The sequence below is a fragment of the Jaculus jaculus genome, chromosome 7 (genome assembly GCF_020740685.1).
Source record: "Jaculus jaculus isolate mJacJac1 chromosome 7, mJacJac1.mat.Y.cur, whole genome shotgun sequence".
In the NCBI taxonomy this organism is placed as follows: domain Eukaryota; kingdom Metazoa; phylum Chordata; class Mammalia; order Rodentia; family Dipodidae; genus Jaculus; species Jaculus jaculus.
Window position 1 is genome coordinate 155005324 of NC_059108.1, and position 19561 is coordinate 155024884.

The 19561-nt window shown below is 52.2% G+C and overlaps 1 protein-coding gene across 2 annotated transcripts; it reads left to right on the forward strand.

Moving 5' to 3' along the window:
- Positions 1-5131: 5131 nt before the first annotated feature.
- On the forward strand, positions 5132-18507 carry Serpina1 (serpin family A member 1). 2 transcript variants are annotated; one of them, XM_045155315.1, is made up of 5 exons: positions 5132-5288; positions 13658-14292; positions 16258-16528; positions 17263-17410; positions 18210-18507. In XM_045155315.1, exons 2-5 carry the CDS (start codon positions 13662-13664, stop codon positions 18396-18398), a joined length of 1239 nt encoding a protein of 412 aa, XP_045011250.1. In that variant the 5' UTR covers positions 5132-5288; positions 13658-13661; the 3' UTR covers positions 18399-18507. The 2 variants fall into 2 exon arrangements, with proteins under 2 accessions (XP_045011250.1, XP_045011248.1); XM_045155313.1 differs by lacking the exon at positions 5132-5288 and adding an exon at positions 7034-7105.
- The last annotated feature ends 1054 nt before the right edge of the window (positions 18508-19561 follow it).

The window sequence follows — 19561 nt, forward strand, 5'->3', positions numbered from 1 at the left end:
AGCTACGCATCTAGCATTTACTCTCCCACGCACAGAGAACACCTGCCCTTCAAAGCAGGCATGCCAAGGCCTCCAGTGGGAGCCTTTCAGGAAGTGGGCACGCCGTTTGTGCATACAAATTGGCCAACAGGGAGCCTGTCACCAGTGGCCAATCAGAAATGTGTTCCTTTTTGCTGGTCAGCTCCTGGACAGGGAGGTCAAGGTGAGAGGCACCTGCACTACCCAGGCAGGCCAGGTGGAGCCTTGGCCTGTAACTTGCCCTTCCCCCACCCCCCCCCCGCCCCCATCAATGGCATTGTACCATCACAGCCCAGTTGTCACGACCTGTTCTCCTGTCTCACAGGGCAGACAGAGAAGGCAAGTGGGGAAGTATCCACTGGGTCGGGAGGAATGTCAGGCTTAGTTCCCCCAGTAGCCATCTTGGCCACTTTCTTTCTCTCTCTTTCTCCTCTCCCTCCCTTCCAGCTCAATTTTTAAAATGTTTTAGATTACATTTTTAATTTTTATTTGCACTTATATGAGGGCCTCTTACCATTGCAAGTGAATGCCAGATATCGGCTTCACGTTTTGCATCTCAAGTGGGTAGCCCGGGAATTGAACCTCAGTTGGCAGACTTTGCATACAAGCGTCTTTAACCACTGAGCCATCTTCTCAGCTCCTATACTAACTCCCTTTGAATATACGTGCATATATGTGTGTGCCTGTGTATATGCATATGTGCATGTATGTGTGCATGAATATGTATGTGGAGGTTAGAAGACAACTTCAGGGTCATTTCTTAAGGCCCCATCTACCTTTTCTTTTTTTTTTAATTTTTTTTATTTATTTATTTGAGAGCGACAGACACAGAGAGAAAGACAGATAGAGGGAGAGAGAGAGAATGGGCGCGCCAGGGCTTCCAGCCTCTGCAAACGAACTCCAGACGTGTGTGCCCTCTTGTGCATCTGGCTAACGTGGGACCTGGGGAACCGAGCCTTGAACTGGGGTCCTTAGGCTTCACAGGCAAGCACTTAACCGCTAAGCCATCTCTCCAGCCCACAATCTACCTTTTCTGAGACGAGGTCTCTCGTTGGCCTGGAACTCACCAATTAGGCTAGACTGCTGGCCAGCCAGCTCCAGTGATCCTGCTGTTACCACTTCCCACCACTGGAATGATACATATGTGCCATGCCTGGCGTTTTTATGTGTTTTCTGGGGATCAAGCAAACATGGGTCCTCATGCTTGCAAGATAAGCACCACACGGACTGAGCTCTCGCCCAGCCCTAAAACCTTTCTTGAAACAAGTTCTCAGTCTCAGAGACGATCAGTTCTCAGCCCAGACTGGCCTTGAAGACTCCTGTCTTGGCTTCCTGGGGAGCAGGGATCGCAGGCCTACACTGTCATTCCAGACCTAATTTCTTTCTTTAACTGAGAAGTTGCGAGCCAGCTACATAGAAATACTTAGCATTTAAAGGTTTTCACCCTGGCAGGAAAGTCCCTACCTTAACCACCTGATAAGAGCAACGCTTCGTGTCTTCGTGACTCACTCCCGTTGGCCAGTGGGGTCAGATCAACGGTCAGGTAACTTGCACTCAAGTCCCCACACTGGGGTCACTTGTAGTCTGGAGATGCAGCCAAGCTTTGGGGACATGTGCCCTGGGCCACACACAGCCCAGTTAGAATGTCTCCAACCCTTAGCAACTTTTTGGTGAGCAAGGGCTATTTGCTTGACTCCAAGGAGATTCAATCCTCATGGATGAACTGGGAACCACCAAATGATGGCCCCACGGGCTCCACGTGAAGACTGGCTTATGCCATATGCTCAGTAACTGTCAGCTGTCCTATCCCAAGACAGAGGAGGGGTGTGCGCAGAGGCTGTGGAAGCAGCCAAGTGGTCGAACGAGAGGCAAGGAGGCCTTCATTGCCAGCACCGCCCTCATGCATGCTCAGAAGCCAAACATAGAAGCCAAAATGGCTTCAGAATGGACAAAAAGGGAGCAAGACATCATGCCAGCAACTGAATCCACCATAAGGAACAGTGCCTGGAGCCTAAAGGTATCTTGCAAGATTCAAGAAATACCAGCCTGACCACTGGACATCTTGACCTGAACACTCCCCCAGACTTATGAAATCCATGCCTACCCCAGTTTGTGGCTATTCTTGCTTTCCCCCAAGAATGAGTCTTATGGTTTGAAAGGCTTCTGTCCTGCCTGACCTGCTCGCCCAGCTCCCCACCCAGCCTGAGTTGTCCCTGTTCATGTCTCCTGAACCCAAATAAAATTCTCCTTGCTTTGTTTTAACGGTTCAGACTTTGGGTTCACAGGAGGTACAAACAAGCGCTCATGGCCCGGGACCATGTGTAACGAACGAGTTTAAAGCAGAGCCACACAGTGTTTGAGAAGTGTCGGTCATGGTGCAAGGGGTGACAACGCCCCGTGTTGGAGTCCGCTTGGGGATGTGGATTAGAAATGACAGTGGGGAGGGACTCGGTGAAACAGAGCCAGCAGTAATGCTGCCAGCCAACAGAGAAAGTCAACAGGGCCAATCGAACCATTGCAAGCCAAGGTCTGAGTTGAGCAAGCTCTCAGAACCTTAGCTGTCTGTTTGCTGAGTCGCCCCCACACAGCTTGTGTTTGGGAATAACAAGCCCCAAACACCTGCTGGCTGCCCCTTCCCCCACCCCCCACGGATGAGTCCTGAAGGACCTTACCACCCCTGCTCTCCCACGTTCACAGGGAGTGGCCATGCTGTCCTGGAGCAGAATAATCCCAGGTGGGTCTGGTGTCATTGCCAGATGGAGTGCCTTCTGAAATGCCAGCCAAGATCACCACAAGCACAAAATAGGTCACCCAGGGGGCTCCCCCTGGCCAAAAATGTAGGAAATTAACCACCAGAAAGGAAACCCCTGGACTGGGGAGATGGCTTAGCAGTTAAGGCGCTTGCCTGAAAAGCCTAAGGACCCGTGATCAACTCTTCAGATCCCACGTAAGCCAGATGCACAGGTGACGCATGTGCAAGGTCACACATGAGCACAAGGGGGCGCACACATCTGGAGCTGGATTGCAGTGGCTGGAGGCCCTGGTGTGCCAATTCTCTCTCTCTCTCTCTCTCTCATAAAAAGGCCAGTCTATTGGACTTGCCTCAAAATAAAAAGGAAACAGGACAGATTGAATTGCTCCAAAATTACTAGTCTATAACTTCCCCATGCTTCACAACTTCAAAACAGCTGAGTTAAAATAAAATTAGCTATGCAGAAAAACATAAGCTTTGTTAATTAAATGAAATGAAGCTGCAGACCCCTGTTAACTGTCTTAACTGCTTTGTCTTTGAAGGTGAACAGATCTGGCTTTGTTCTTCCAACCCCAACCTGAGGAAGGGTGAGAAGTGAAAACCAGGCACTGTGAATAAGTAAACAGTTTCCAGAAATCATGCCCCACAGGAAGCCAGCAGCCCAGAGGTGTCCAGCAGGTAAGGAAGCCTCTAGAATATTGGAAGTTGTTTGATTAGCGAAATGCTAGGATGATGGGATGGAACGATGGCTCAGTGGTTAAGGAACTTGCCTGCAAAGCCTGCTGGTCCAGGTTGGATTCTCTAGTAACCATGAAAAGCCAGATACACACAATGGCACATGCATCTAGAGTTCATTTGCAGGGGGATAGATGTCCTGGCAGGCCCATTCTCTCTCTGTGTCTCTTCTCTCTGTCTCTTTCTGCTTACAAATACACACACACAGAGAGAAGTACAATATTTTTAAAATCCAGGAAGAGGCAAAGAAATACTGCCAGCTCAGTTCACCCCGCAGAAGAGAACCCTAGGCCATCCAGTTTGACAAGACAGATGCCAACAGCATGTGTGGGCTCTGTGTGAAACACCCTACCTTCTCTTCCATGACAAAAGGACTCATCTCTGCTTTACAGTGGAGAAACTGAGGCTCAGAGAGGTGAAAAGAAGGTCTCCCCTGAACCCACACCTGCCTCGCTTCAGGCATTCCACCCCTAGACATCACAAAATAACACAGAGACTGGGCTGGAAAGATGGCTTCGTGGTCAAGCGCTTGCCTCTGAAGCCTAAGGACCCTGGTTTGTGACTCGATTCCCCACGACCCACGTTAGCCAGATGCACAAGAGGGTGCACACATTTGGAGTTCATTTGCAGTGACTGGAGGCCCTGGCGTGTCCATTCAGTCTCTCACCCAATCTGCCTCTTTCTCCCTCTCTCTTTGTCACTTTCAAATAAATAAATAAATACAGAGAATGCTAAATGCACCTGGCCCCATGTGGGAGGTCAGCCACTGAGCAGTCCGCTTCCCCAGAGGTTGGTCCTGGGGCCTTTGGGGTAAGCAGAAGCGCCTCTCCGGGCTTAGATGTCCCTTTTTATAATCAGCTGATGGCATCTTCCCTGGATGTTGTCACCGCCCAGGGAATCAGCCTAGATCTGCAGTAGAAAATTCCAGAAGTAACCAGGGGACTCCACTGCTGCTTGGAGTTTGTGGGGCAATCCCTCTGAGAGTGGCCATGGAGTCCCCAAGAGATTCTGTTCTTTCTGGTATCTTGGATCACTGAAACCCATGTTCTCACAGATGCCCAGAATCAGGGAAGGGCTGGGCAGAGAGCCTTCAACCCCAAAGGGCAGGACCCCAGTCTGAGGCCCTTGGTCATTACCCCGGTGGCTTCCATTTTGTGACCATCCTGTATGTGTCTTCAGATGCCACAACCTTGCCCTAGGGTCCCTTCTGCACCAGCACAGGCCTGTGAAACTGGCCTCCCACAGTTCCTACCGGCCACCCAGCCTCGGGGGCCCAGTGGGGTGTTTCAGACTGCTCAGTCCTCTTCCTGTTACAGCTGGCCCGGAAATCTGGCAAGATCTGGGATGGGCTCGGTGCCAGGAAGGCTAGGCTTGTCAAGTCTAGTGATCCTCTGAGCTAATTCCTGTTCCTCTTACAGAAAGGGTTAGAGGACCGGTCCTCTTACAAGTCAACATGGGTGAGCTGTGCTGGGTCACACTGTCTGAACGCAGCAAGCGTGGTAGGTGGCACTCAGGACTGCTTGGGCCAGGAAGGGCTGGCCTGTTGTGCTCCTGGCTCTGGGCGAGGCCCCTTCCTGCCCCAGCTCCCCGCCCCTCCCCTCCCGGGACTTAGCATTACCACCCAGAGCTGCCTTCCTCCCAGGCGGGCAGAGACCGGGAGTTGTACAGAATCTCCTGCCACAGCCCCAGGAGCCTGGGCTCGGATCCCATTCAGAGGAAGACGGGTCCTGCCTGCTGCAGCCGTAGGAGGCGTGGCTGCGGGAGCCTTTGCCGGGAATCTCAGGTAGAGGACTGGGGGCTGGGTCCCACAGCCTGTAGACTGCCACCTCCCTGCCCGAGGGGAAAAGTTGGGGAGAGCAAGGGAAGACGGGCCAGCTGCCCTTTCCTTCCCAGTGCAGTGCGTTGGGGGTGGTGCAGCTGTGTCTTGAGGGAGGGCATTGAACGATGGGGGAAACATGAGGGGAGGACAGGGTCCGGGCCGAGGGTGGAGCCTGCCTCTCCAAGCGCCGGGAGGACACAGAGTAGACCTCTCTTGGGAAGAACCCACAGAGTCCTCCAAAGGGCCCTGAAGCCAGGTGCTGAGGGCGGGGCGACTAGGGATTCGAAGGGCAGAGGAGCTGAGCTCTCTCTTACTTCCTATAATAGGGGGTGTACACTCCACCCCCGACATCCACTGAGGATGCTGAATAAAAGAATGCCTGACAGACCCCAGTGAGAGCAGGGAGATGCACTGACAGGGACACTATCCCAAAGTGCTGCTCAGCCACCTGGAGCACCCAGCTCAGAGCTCGTCTCGAATAAGCCCAACAAACCACACATTCTCGTAGTTCCTATCTGACAGATGGGTAAAAACTGAAGTCCAGGAGGTGAACGGACTCACCTAAGGGCTTCTGGTTTGAACCGCTGAAACTACAGAGTCCTGTGGGTCACCCACCTGGCCAAGCTCACAGGCCTGAGTGACAGGGAACAGGTGTGTGAGCATCAATTAGCCACCCAACGCCCGCTGCCAGGAGCCAGGCCAGCAGTGGCTGCAGAGATGAGTCCGCCTTCTACAGCCTTCACAGGGTCAGTGCCCATGTGAATGAGGTTTTGAAAAAGACAAGGATCTAGTGAGGGTCTATTAGCCTCAGCCTGCACCCCCCCTCCAAACCACTAACAGCACCCCTTTGCCCTCCAGGGCTACAGCAGCCCTGGGGGAGGGAGGAGCCCCCCTCCCAAGAAAGCCCCTCACCTATTGATCACACTGGCCTTGCAGGAGCCCATGCAGACCCAGACCTGAGACAGGGTCCTGCTCAGAGCAGCCGGGCAGCAGGCGGGGGTAAGGACTATGCGGACCCCAATAAAGAGCCTACTGAGTGCACACTTTATCGAAGGAGCTTCGTGCACCCCTGACAGTCATGCTTACAAATGGGACTTCCAACCCACTACGGCGCAGGGGAAGGAGCCTCCTGACCCCAGGGGTGAAGCGAGTTGTTGAAAGTCTTAACTGTCTGGCCCCAGCTTGTCCCCAGGACTCCATCCCTGTCTGGTCATGTTCCATTTTCCTATATGGAAAATCAAAAGTATCCCAAGCTGGCCAGGTAACTGTGGAGGAAAAGCCTCTTTGCTCTGGGCCTCAGTTTCCCCGCCTGTCAAATGGACTCATAACTCACTGTGAGCCCAAAGCCTGGCCACTGAGTCTTCATTGCCAGGTATTTGGTGGCACATTAAGGCCTGCCTCATGAAATGTAGAGTTAGCTTCCACTGCATCAGGCTGGACTCCCCACAGGGCACAGGGATAGTCCCAGGGGCCATGTGATTCAGGCCACCAGCCTCATCTTGGATGTAGGCTGGTATTGGTGGAGCATGGTACAATGCCTCCCTTGGGTTTTTGGAGCAGAGGGCTGAATGCTGCCTGGGGTGGCTGGGGCAGCAGCTCAGCACCTCGTCATTGGACTTAGTCCCTGCCTGTTTGCTCCTCCAATAACTGCGGGGACCTTGGTTAATATTCACTAGCAGATTCCCCGTGGTCTCTCTGCCCCCATTGCTTAAATACAGGCTAGGACAGGTTTCTGTCTCCTCCACATCCAGTCACCACTGCTGGCTCTGGAACAGCAAGATGTAAGTATGCCTTTCCCTAGGGAGAGCTCTGGAGGGGTGTCTAGGTCCCTGTGCCACCGAGGCAGGTTCCGGATGAGGGTGATGCAGGATGGATGCTTCTTAGTTATAGCTGGGCTTCCTGTTGCCATGGGGACAGCAGTTCCACCGGTCCTTTCGAGCTCCAGGCCTGCCCAGTGCCTGCCCCAGGTGAGAGGAGAGTGAAGGGTGACAGATGTCTGGCTCCACGGCCTGGAGGACTAGGGTGCCGCTCCCACCCTTCCCACCCCTTTAATGTGTGGCCTCTTTCGGGCTCCCCAGCCCCGACCTCACAATTCTGTGAGGTATAAACTTTCCCTTTCTGAGAAGAGCCAAGTAAGGCCCGAAGGCCTGTGGGAATTGGGGCTTTTCTCTCTAGCTGTACCCCAGACAGACCCAGGAAGTTCTGGGGCCTCAGCCTACAGGTGTCAAAATGGCTCCTCTGGTGCAGTGGCCACTTGAGCACTTTTTGAGCCCTGCAAAGGGCCCCGTCACCCAGGGACTTGAACTGACCTTCCTGAGTGATTGCCCGGAGCTGAGCTGAGCTGCCTCTAAACCCAGAGCACCTATCATGGCAAAGGCCCTCCCGCTCCCACAGCCTCCCTCTCAGGGAGTCACTGTGTGTATTCCCGGTGTCGGCAAGGAACTTAGGAACAGTGAGGTTAGAAACTTGCTCCCATCCCACACCAGCCAGCGTTCAAGCTGGGGCACCTGCCTCGACACTTCGTGCTCTTGACATTGCCAACAGATATCTTCCCCCAGGGTCTCGGGCCATGGTTGGGGGACCAGGAAACCTGGGTTCATCTTGAGGCTTTCTCAACACTCAGTGACCTTGCGTAGTGGTTGATCTCTCTGCCCGATTGAGGAGAAGAGCCTCACCTCAGCCCCAGCCAGCCCTGGTGTCTGGAATGTGGGGAGGGTTTGGTTTTCTGTTACTGGATGTCGGAGATGGGGCTGGAAGGTGGTCAGACCAAGTCGGCCAGGTTCTCATAAGATGCCTTTGATAACCGCCACAGCAGTGTGGGCAACAACGGCTTCTCACGAGTGCTGACGACGCATCAGACACTCGGCACCTTGTGCAAGGTTGAGCTTGTGCAATAGTTCTCTGCAGAATCCACCCTTACCTCCCCCCCCCACGTGACTGGGGGTCAGAGAGGTGAAGTTACTTGCAGTCTCTGAGATCTTCTGTTTCAAGTTGTCAGGCTTTAACCTTTTACATAGACAAAGGTTCAAGGCCAGATTCTAGAATTAACATGCCTAAGATAAAATCTAGGTTCTAGAATTAACATGCCTGGGATCAAATCTAGATTCTAGAATTAACATGTCTAGGATCAAATCTAGGTTCTGGAATTAACATGTCTAGAATCAAATCTATGTTCTGGAATTAACATGTCTAGGATCAAATCTAGACTCTAGAATTAACATGTCTAGGATCAAATCTATGTTGTGGAATTAACATGTCTAGGATCAAATCTAGACTCTAGAATTAACATGTCTAGGATCAAATCTATGTTCTGGAATTAACATGTCTAGGATCAAACCTAGAGTCTAGAATTAGCATGTCTAGGATTAAATCTAGGTCCTTTAAGCAGCTGGTTCGGTGGTTTGTAGTAAGTTGTTTAGCCTATTTGGACTTCAGTATTTCCACCTATAAAATGGGGCAATTAACTAATTTCTAGCACATAGGGCAAATACTGAGGAAAGACTCGATCAGACGGCACGTAAGACCCATCAAGCAAATGTGACTGTGAACAGATGACGCCAGTGCTGTTCTGATTATTTGCTTGGGACAGAGCTGGAAATAGGCAGTGCAGAAATGTCTGGAGAATTGATGTGCAATGTACCTGACTCAGAGGCAAGGATTATTGAGCAAAAAAGCCCATTCTCTGGTCCTAGGAGATGTGACTGCTGGCTAGGAAGCCATCGGCCAGATCTCAGGACAAATTCCTACGCGCAGGTGCAAGGGCTCCCACACCTGCCGGCGCCGACTGCTGGTAACCTTGTTCAGGCCACACCTCGTCCTTCAAAGGGCTCTCGCTACTTGCAGGCAGAAAGGGAGGCTCAAAGAGATGAGATCACTTGCCCAAGGCCACAGGCATAAATGGCAGGGCTGGGTCATCTGGGCCTATTAAGAGCTGAGTTCCAACAGGTCATGGCCTGCCCCAGTCGAATCCCTGCACCCTGATGGTGCATGCTTGCTCAGCCACTCAGCTTCTGCTCCTGGATGGAAGTGTGTGGGATGGAGCGATGGAGAAGGCTTGACTACCTCTCTCCAGCCCGCGCCGACACTCCCCCTTGCTGGCCATGCCACTGATGTGATTGCCGGCCCCTTGACCCGTGGGGTCTGCAACCCATGGGGCCATAGGCTACTTTCTCCTCTCCAGCTGGCCTCCTTGGCTCAGGGCTTGGGATGTATGAGGGTGCCTCTTGAAAACACAAAAGGGGAGGTTGATGCATAGATGTTGGGACTTTGAAGTTTGAAGGAACAGGCAATGTAAACACACTCAGCCGGAAGCTTGAGGCCAATGTAAGGGCCACTGATGACAATGACAACCACATTAAATAAATTCAGAGATGCCTACAGAGCTAGCGAGATAAGACTTGGGATATGCCCATGGCGTCTTTTCCAGAGAGGAGTAACTGAAGGGAAAGGCTTACTTTGAAGATGGATGGCCCGCCTTAGGGTAGGGCTCTAGAACCACGTGGAAGGAGAGAGGGGCTGAGCGCCGGCACTGCCGTTTCTCTGCTTTGTGCTCCCCTGAGGTAGGGACAGCCAGCTGCCATTGGTGGCCACTGACACAGATGCACTGTCCCCATGATGGATGGATTGTATTTCTTCCCTCAAATGAAGAGCCCAGAGCAACCTCTCCTCCCTTAGATTTCTGCTGGTCAATATCTGGTCTCAGCAAGGAGAAGAGTAAGTACTCCAAGGCCCAAACCTGACCTGGGCCTCAGACCCTTCCCTGTCAGAGGAGAGGGTGTGACCCCAGGAAGGAGGGGGGGTATGCTCACCCCAGCGTGGTCCTCTCCTCCATGGAGCTCAGCAGCTCCCAAGTTGGAAAGCATCTCATCTCATTTCCTCCTCAGACACAGACCCTTGGAATTAAGCTTCCAGTGTCCGTGTAAGGAGGGCTTTGCCCAGATGCCTCGCCCAGCCCTGCTGCACACAGTGGGGCTGCAAGGCCCCAGAAAGGCGTGGTCTGTTACTGCTCAGGTCCCAGTGACTGCCAAGGGCCCAGTGGAAGCTAGGAGCCCCGGTCTCTGACATGTTTTGTCCCCACTCTATGACAAACCACTTTCCTCTTGATGGCTGAGCCCTGTGAAGATGGGGAGTTTCCACAAGGCTCACCAAAATCCAGCCAGGAAGTAACGAAGACATCCAAGGGACATGGAAATATACAAGACCAATCTTAGCCATGACTTCACCTCTTACACCCTGGCTGGTTTAGCAAAATATCAACATGTGTTATGTAAGATGTGGTCAGCGCACCTCAGATTATTGACAGAAATGAAGGCCTAAGAGCAAGGTGGGAAGAAGAAAGTCATTTAAAAAATTTTTTTCCATTTTTATTTTTTTGTTCATTTTTATTTATTTATTTGAGAATGGCAGAGAGAAAGAGAGGCAGAGAGAAAGAGAGAGAATGGGCATGCCAGGGCCACCAGCCACTGCAAACAAACTCCAGACGCATGCACCCCCTTGTGCATCTGGCTAACGTGGGTCCTGGGGAATCGAGCCTCGAACCAGGGTCCTTAGGTGTCACAGGCAAGCGCTTAACCACTAAGCCATCTCTCCAGCCCTTCATTTTTATTTATTTGAGAGTGACAGAGAGAAAGAGATAGAGAGAATGGGTGCACCAGGGCCTCCAGCCACTGCAAATGAACCCCAGATGCATGCGCCCCCTTGTGTATCTGGCTAACGTGGGTCCTGGGGAATCAAGCCTCGAACCTGTGTCCTTTGGCTTCACAGGCAAGCGCTTAATCACTAAGCCATCTCTCCAGCCCAAAAGTCATTTTTTAAATATTTTTTTATGAGTAAGAAAGGGAGAGAGAGAGAGAGAGAGAGAGAGAGAGAGAGTTGACATGCCAGGGCCTCCAGCCATGGCAATCAAATGCCAAACATGTGTGCCACCTTATGCCCATGTGCAACGTTGTTCTCTCGCATTACCTGTGTGTTTGGCTTACGTGGGACCTGGGGTTGAACAGGGGTCCTTGTGCTTCTCAGGAAAGTGCCTTAGCCACTGAACCACCTCACTGGCCTGGCAAGCAGTTTCACACTTAATTCTGTTGTCTCTGTGGAAAGACAATAAACAGCCAAGCGCAGGGAGACTGAAGGTTACCTGTCCTCAAACCCCTCAGGTTTGTTTGATTGATTGATTGATTTGTTTATTGGAGAGAGAGAGAGAAAGAGGCTGATACAGAGAGTGGGCGCACCAGGGCCTCCAGCCACTGCAAATGAACTCCAGACACACGTGCCCCTTTGTGCATCTGGCTTACAAGGGTCCTGGGGAATTGAACCTGGGTTCTTATGCTTTATAGGCAAGTATCTTAATTGCTAAGTCATCTCTTCAGTCAACCCTCAGGGTTTTGTTGTTGTTGTTTTGGTTTGGTTTTTCAAGACAGGGCTTCACTCTAGCCCAGGCTGACCTGGAATTCACTATGTAGTCTCAGGGTGGCCTCGAAGTCATGCGATCCTCCTACCTCTGCCTCCCGAGTGCTGGGATTAAAGGCGTGCGTCACTGCTCCCGGCTTACCCACAGGTTTTTTTTTTTTTTTTTAATTTATTTATTTGAGAGCGACAGACACAGAGAGAAAGACAGATAGAGGGAGAGAGAGAGAGAGAATGGGCGCGCCAGGGCTTCCAGCCTCTGCAAATGAACTCCAGACGCGAGCGCCCCCTTGTGCATCTGGCTAACGTGGGACCTAGGGAACCGAGCCTCAAACCGGGTCCATAGGCTTCACAGGCAAGCGCTTAACCGCTATGCCATCTCTCCAGCCCACCCACAGGTTTTTATATCACAAATTCAAGGACATTTTTTGTTCTTTTAAGATGGTGATTATAGCAATGGGGCTGGGGTTATAGTTAAGATAAGCCTGCCCAATGTGTACAGAGCTCCAGGCTCCATCCCCAGCACTGCGTAACTGGACGTGGAGACATCTGCAATGCAAGCGCTTGCGAGGCAGAGGCAGGATCAGAAGTTCATTCTCCACCACGGCCTCGAAATAAATAAGTAGATAAATGATGGTGATTTTATAGAACGAATAGCTAACTACACTATAACTATATTATGCATATATGTACATACATACATAACCCTACCTCAGGTATATTTAGACTTCAGTTTCCCCATCTGTAAAGACAGCAGGTCATACTTAGGGGCTATGGGTTAATGGCTCAGGGCCTAGACATAAAGAGTAGAGGGAGCTCTGTGGAGCTGGACATGACCTTGACTTCAGTCACCCGCAGACAGAGTCTGCCCTCTCTGGTGTGACCTTGCCGCTCTCTCTCGTCTTACCCTAGCTGTGATTCCTTTTCCTCCCCAGCCAGGCACCTGAGCGTTGGCATTCGCGACATCGGCCAGCCCTTTGTCACAAGGCTGCCCTCTAGAGCTCATCCGTGGGAGACTCGGTGCCAGGACCTGGTTGACAGGATTCTCACCATCTCCGCTTTTTTTTTGAAGAGGCAAAAGGAGGCCGAGAGAATTTCGGTGACTTGCCCAGCTTCCGCAGCTGATGAGCAACAGGGGCTGTGTTAGAACTCAGACCTGACAGAAGCCAAAAGAAATGGGTTTCCAGCCCTGCCCCACCACACATACACTTTCCCACAGGAAGGCAGAGTGGCTCCAGCTCCCCCAGAAATGGGTAGGATGGCAGCAGGGTCCTCAACCTTGCCCACGACTGAGGTCACCAAGAAGAATGGGGACAGCTTCTTTCTCAGGGAAATCCTCCGGGGCTGAGGCTCCCTGTGAGGGCTTGAGCGGGGACAGCCCACTGGTCACCTCCTCACAGCCCCACATTATCACTTCGTGCCATCGCATAAGTGGCTTCTCTGCAGCCCGGCAAATTCATGGCCATTCACCGTTCATTTCTCTACCTGTGCCTTGGTTTAGGGCTGGGGCACTTGTACCTTAATGCTATGGCACGTGGAAGTAGGGATGTTGAGCTCATGGCTCAGGACCCAGATCACTTGCTGTGTGGCTTGGGTCTGCTGTGTTACTTGTTAATGACCTTGAACATGTGCCTTAACGTCTCCCCCATCAGTCAATGGAGAATACACTAGTCTCCCCACGGGGCTAAAACAGAAAGTGAGGAGTTACACATGCGAGAGCTCAGGACATGTGACGTAGACAGAGAGCATCCTGTTCCACTTTGCTGTTCTTCAGTGATGGCAGTTTAGGACCGAGGTTGGTCCAGGCGGGCACATGGCAGATGTTTAATAAACCATGGTTGCTTTTGCATGGTGTCAGTCAATTGCTAACCAAGGGGAGCCAACACAGCCCTGACTGACTTGGGACGGGCACCTCCTTCTGTGTCTTGCAGGACGATGCCATCCTCCATCTCACGGGGCCTCCTGCTGCTGGCAGGTCTGTGCTACCTGTTCTCTGGCTTCCTGGCTGAGGTTGCCCAGGAGAAGGGCATCCCCAAGCATGGTGAGGAGCACCAGGCCTCCCACAAGATCACCCCGAGCCTGGCCGACTTTGCCTTCAGTCTGTACCGGGTACTGGCCCATCAGTCCAACACCACCAACATCCTCTTCTCCCCCGTAAGCATCGCCACAGCCCTGGCCATGCTGTCTCTAGGGGCCAAGGGGGACACTCACACCCAGATCCTCGAGGGACTGGAGTTCAACCTCACAGAAACAACAGTGGCCGAGATCCACCAGGGCTTCCAGAACCTCCTGCAAACCCTCAACCAGCCCAGCAACGAGCTCCAGGTGACCACTGGCAATGGCCTGTTTGTCCAGAATAATTGGAAGCTGGTTGAGAAGTTTCTGGAGGAAGTCAAGAACCTTTACCATTCTGAAGCCTTCTCCGTCAACTTCGCAGACCCCGAAGAGACCAAGAAGCAGATTAACCGTTATGTGGAGAAGGGAACCCAAGGAAAAATTGTGGATTTGGTGGAAGAGCTGGACAAAGATACAGTTCTGGCCATGGTGAATTACATTTTCTTTAGAGGTAAGGTACTACCAGCTTGAGCTGGTTCTCGTGGAAACGCCCAAACACACAGTCAAACAACACGTTTCTGAGCCCTCTCTGGCCGTGCCTCTGGGCTGTGGCAGCTCAGCTCAGCTCGTGGCTGGCCCTAGCTCCCCTGCATGAACACGGAGCCTTCCCATCTCTGATTAAGCTTGGAAACCAGGGATCCAACAGTCAAATTCATTGACTTTGCAGCACTAGTCAGAGCCTTTATTGTCCTAATGCTTATTGGAAATCCCTACAAGAGAAGGTCTTAGAATATATAATCTCTCCTCAACTTCAAAACCAACTGCAGGAAAGGGTATGGAAGGAGAACTAGGTCCTAGAGCAAACTGCGAACAACTATTTTGTTGTGAATGAGTATGAACTGTGGAAGACATGGGTTCAAATCTGACCCCGCTACCCATTAGTCTTGACATTGGACAAGCCATTTGTTCCACCTCTGGAATGTTAATACCCCTGTTTTCAGGTGAGGAAAGAATTAGTGAAGTTACACAGAGCCTAGGATTGTGTAGGGCACATACAGCTGTTATAACTCACCCAGCTGTCTACCTGCCTGGGAGTGGATAGGTCAGCACCCTGTGGACTCTTGAAATTCTAAAGCAGATTCGTTTTAATTTTTTTTTGTTGTTTTTATTTTTGTTTTTCAAGGTAGGGTCTCATTCTGGTCCAGGCTGATCTGGAATTAACTATGTACTCTCAGGGTGACTCACGGTGATCCTCCTACCTCTGCCTCCCAAGGGCTGGGATTAAAGACATGTGCCACCATGCCCTGCCTTTTAAAATATTTTTATATTTTAAATTTTTGTTCATTTATTTACAAAGAGAGAGAAAGAATAGGTGGGTGTGCCAGGGCCTCCAAGCCTCTTCAAATGAACTCCAGACATAGTGCCACTTTGTGCATCTGGCTTTATGTGGGTACTGGGGAATCAAACTTGGGTCATTAGGCTTTACAGGCAAGTAATTTAACTGCTGAGCCATATCTCCAACCCCTAAAGTATATTCTGTGTCTCCAGAAGGTTAGCCTGAAGAGACTGGGATCGAGGCCAGAGGCTGTGCCTCCCACCGTGACTCCTCTGTCTCTGGGTTGAGTCCTGCAGAGTGATCACAGCCAGAACAGCTGCCCACACTCATCTCTTCCTTCTGTCTAATTAAAATAAGGTCTCGGGGCTGGAGGGATGGCTTAGTGGTTAAGGTGTTTGCTTGGAGAGCCAAAGGACCCAGGTTTGATTCCCCAGGACCCATGTTAGCCAGATTTACAAGGTGGCGCATGCCTCTGGAGTTCATTTGCAGCAGCTGGAGGCCCTGGCACGCCCATTCTCTCCCTCTCTCTCTCTCTCTCTCTCTCCTTCTTTCTCTCTGTCAAGTCAATAAATATATAAAAATAAAATATTTTTTAAAAGAGGTTTCAGAACCCCTAATGCTCCTGTCACTCTGACAGTCTTGATGGTAGGTTCCCAAGTCCCCTGCCCAGTCTTCAGGACTTGCAGGTGGCATTCTCATCCAGCAGAGGGCACCTCCATTGAACCCGTGGGTATAGGACACGGACTTGGGGCACCCATGTTTGTCTGAGTGATAGCTGAGCTCCCTGTTAGCAAGAGCAGAGCCCCTGATGAGGAGCCACCAAAATAGGACTGCCATCAAAATTTTCATTAATATTCTTCCAAATACCTTTCAATAGGCATATAATTCAAACACAAATGCTGATTCTTAGGCACAGTGGAGATGATGTACCCTAGCGTCTATGATATCGAAGGTGTAGGTATGTTCCTGAGCTATCCGTGTCAAAGTCCCTTCTGCGGCCAGGAAGACTGATGGTGGTAGACTGTCCACATGAAGAGCCAGGGCTCTGAGTGTCAGAGGGCAATCACGGCTTCATGATTCCTCCTCCCTGGCTGAATCTTCCTCAGTCCCTGGCTGCTAAACACCTTCCTCCTTTCCCAGGCAAGTGGGAGAAGCCATTTGATGCTGAGCACACGGCGGAAGCGGACTTCCACGTGGACCAGTCAACCACGGTGAGGGTGCCCATGATGAACCGCCTGGGCATGTTTGACGTGCACCACTGCAGTACACTGTCCAGCTGGGTGCTGATGATGGACTACCTGGGCAACGCCACCGCCATCTTCATCCTGCCTGACGATGGCCAGATGCAGCACCTGGAGAAGACACTCACCAAGGACCTCCTCGCCAAGTTCCTGGGCAACAGGCACACAAGGTGACTCCCTAGCCAGGGACCCACCCCAGAGTGTCCAGTCCTGACCCAAGGGACAGGAAGTGGCTACAGAGAGTGGACACCATCCTGGGGCCACAACTAAGTACATGGCCTTGAGCTGAAAGACACAGCCAGACCCAGCTCAGGTAGCACCGGTCACATCGAGAAGGGACGTTGCTACCAGTGCCGAAGCAGACACTGTGATTTGGGGTGGCAACGTGGGAGGACTTTACTCCTCAGAGGACATGGCGTCCAGAGCCAGGGGCAGGGCCACACAGCAGCATGTGTTATGGCTGAACCAAGAGTAACGAGAGGGCCTCAGGCCCCGACCACAGCTGAGGGTGAAGGGTAGGTTGGACAGTCTCTGGGGTGGGGCAGAGGAGACTGTGTGGAACACGAACAGAAAAGTGCCCATACCAGAGAGCGCAGGCCTCGGGAAGAGAAGGTGACTATAGGACAGAATGATGCGTGGTTCCATGTGGACACTCTGAATCTGCCTCTCGACGTCCTCAAGGAGGAGGTGGCACTTTGGGGCTGTTAGGAGATAGTCCCGCTGAGTTCAGGTTCTGGGAAGTTGGATGGAGACAGTGCCAAAAGACAGCACAGCGAGTCAGCATTCTATCCTGCGGTGGTGGAGACAGGGACCGCAGTGGGACAAGCAACCAGGAAAGAGCACCCTGTCACAACAGGGCAGGCCCTAGCAGAACCAGACTCCTTATTCTCTTTCTGCCCACCAGGTCGGCCAATTTGCACTTACCCAAACTGTCCATTTCTGGAACCTACAACCTGAAGACAGTCCTGAGCAACCTGGGCATCACCCAGGTCTTTAGCAACAGTGCCAACCTCTCAGGGATCACGGAGGGTGCTCCCCTGAAGCTCTCCAAGGTAAGCTCACATGACCGTGTGGTGTCCTACTTGTCTGTGGGGTAGAACGGAATATGAGAGGACAGTTTGGGCACAAGGCTGAGGAAGTGAGAAGAGACACAGACAAGGTTCAGGGGGACTGTCTCCAGGGGACTCTGGGTAGCAACAGATCAGTGGTCAGAGCTGAAAGGTGGCTTCCCATGCAAATGGCATCTTGGGACTTACCCTGGGATGCTGCCCTGACCTTTGGTCTCATCGTTGCCCGGGGCCTTTGTATCCTTTGTCTAAATTTATTCCCCATATTCACAGAAACTTAGGCCAAGTGATCTCAGAGAAGGTTCTATAACCTTCCATCTGTGACATTCAGAGCTACTAGCAAACCACCAATTTTGAGTTCAACCAAAAAGTCCATGGGTCCGGGAAAAATTGGAGACATTTCGGTTTGCATTGCACACACTTGGGGACTGGGTGGTGTGGCGGTCATCTTCGGATGACTTCACTGGAAAGGGGGCACATCTGCAGAGGACATGGAGTGCTGATGCCCCTCCTCTTCTGAAGCCGCGGGTCGCATCAGGGCGTTAGAGATGGAGTCAGCAAGGGAGTGGGGAGAGGAGTGTATTGATGCGGGCGAAGTCTTCAGAGGGAAGCAAAGACCTTGGGTAACCGTCAGGGGGCGGGGGTCTGCGAGTGGGGCAGGGCATGACAGGGAACACGGGTCAAGTGAGGTCCTTGCTTGGGTCAGGGTCCCACGTGGAGCTTCACTCGAGCCCAGGGTAGGGCTCACACAGCCTCCAACCAACCTGTCCTTCTCTCCCTGCAGGCCGTGCACAAGGCAGTGCTGACCCTCGACGAGAGAGGGACAGAAGCCGCAGGGGCCACAGTGTTGGAAGCCATCCCCATGTCTGTGCCGCCCGAAGTGAATTTGAACCGTCCCTTCCTTTACATGCTCTACGAGCAACACACCAAGAGCCTCCTCTTCATGGGAAAAATAGTGAATCCCACACAATAGTTAACTGCTCTCAGGCATCAGCCCTCCGTTCCAGACAGTTCCCCTCCTGTGTTTGATGGTGACATTAAACACAGGCTGGCTTGGCCAGTGCCTCAGTGTCACCTGCAAATTCTTCTCCTTGTGGTTTCTGTGTCTCCTTTATACCCCAAGTTTGTCGTGGACTGGAGGTCACAGTGTTACTCAGTCATGAGATCGCTGTGCCATGTTAGGCAGGTGCTGGGCAGAGCTAATGCTGTGTCCAGATACCTGAAGGGGGCCAAGTGGCTCAGACACCAAAGGACAGCAGTGTCCACTAGGTGGCCACAGTACCCTGTAAAGCCCTGCCCTTCTCTGCCCTATGCTGGGGTCCCTGCTCCTACAAGGCTTGCCTAGCCCACTCCAGTGCTGCCCCTTCCTGGTGGGCCCAGAGCGGCCAGCTCACAGTCTGGCTGTCCGCTTCTGCATCTAGCACTGAGATTGGCTGGAGGAGGTTGCCGTGGGGCCTGTGGTGTGACTTTCCGGTGAGATGTACACAAATGTCTGCTCGTCCCGGAAGGGCACCAACAATAGACTCAAGCAATATCAATGGGTTTATTGGAGTTACATTCAGAAGCACGGGTGGCTCAGAGGCAAGTGCATCCCTGAAAAACTCACCCCACCATGGGTGGCCGCTCACAAAAGCTGTAACCCTGGGGCTCCCCACCCAACCAGCAGGCAGCTCCACTCAAGAGTCTCCTCTCCCCAGCAAATGCTTCCTGCTTATGTCACCTTGTGGAGCTTGTGCCTTCCATAGGTCTCCAGATCCTTGCAAGTTTACTCTGTATGGTTTGTGAGCCTCCCTATTCCCTCCAGAAGGGAGTGTCTCAACTGGGAGCAAATAGCTGCACAGCAGAACTCTTGAGTCCACTGGGCTGAAGCAAGACCCCGACCTTGTCCTTGTTGCTGTCCTGCCCCGGGAGCCTCACACACCTCCTAGAAGCAGTCACTCCACCAGTGTGCAGAGGGTCTACGGGTCTGGCCCTCTGTCTCCCTTTCAAGTTCATCAGGCCCAAGGCCACTTACCCTGTGTCCCCAGTCATGTGGCCATTGAGGATAGAAGGCTCTGGGAGGTCATTGCAGGGGGTCCCAAGCTACGAAAGAGGAGAGTAGTTTTTCTAGAGGTCTTCCCTGGGCCCCTCCACCTG

Excerpts from the sequence above, each read along its gene's own strand:
- Serpina1 (XM_045155313.1), top strand. Across the intron at positions 16,529-17,262 it reads CTGGGCAACAGGCACACAAG|GTCGGCCAATTTGCACTTAC; the intron begins GTGACTCCCTAG and ends TCTGCCCACCAG. Across the intron at positions 17,411-18,209 it reads CTCCCCTGAAGCTCTCCAAG|GCCGTGCACAAGGCAGTGCT; the intron begins GTAAGCTCACAT and ends CTCTCCCTGCAG.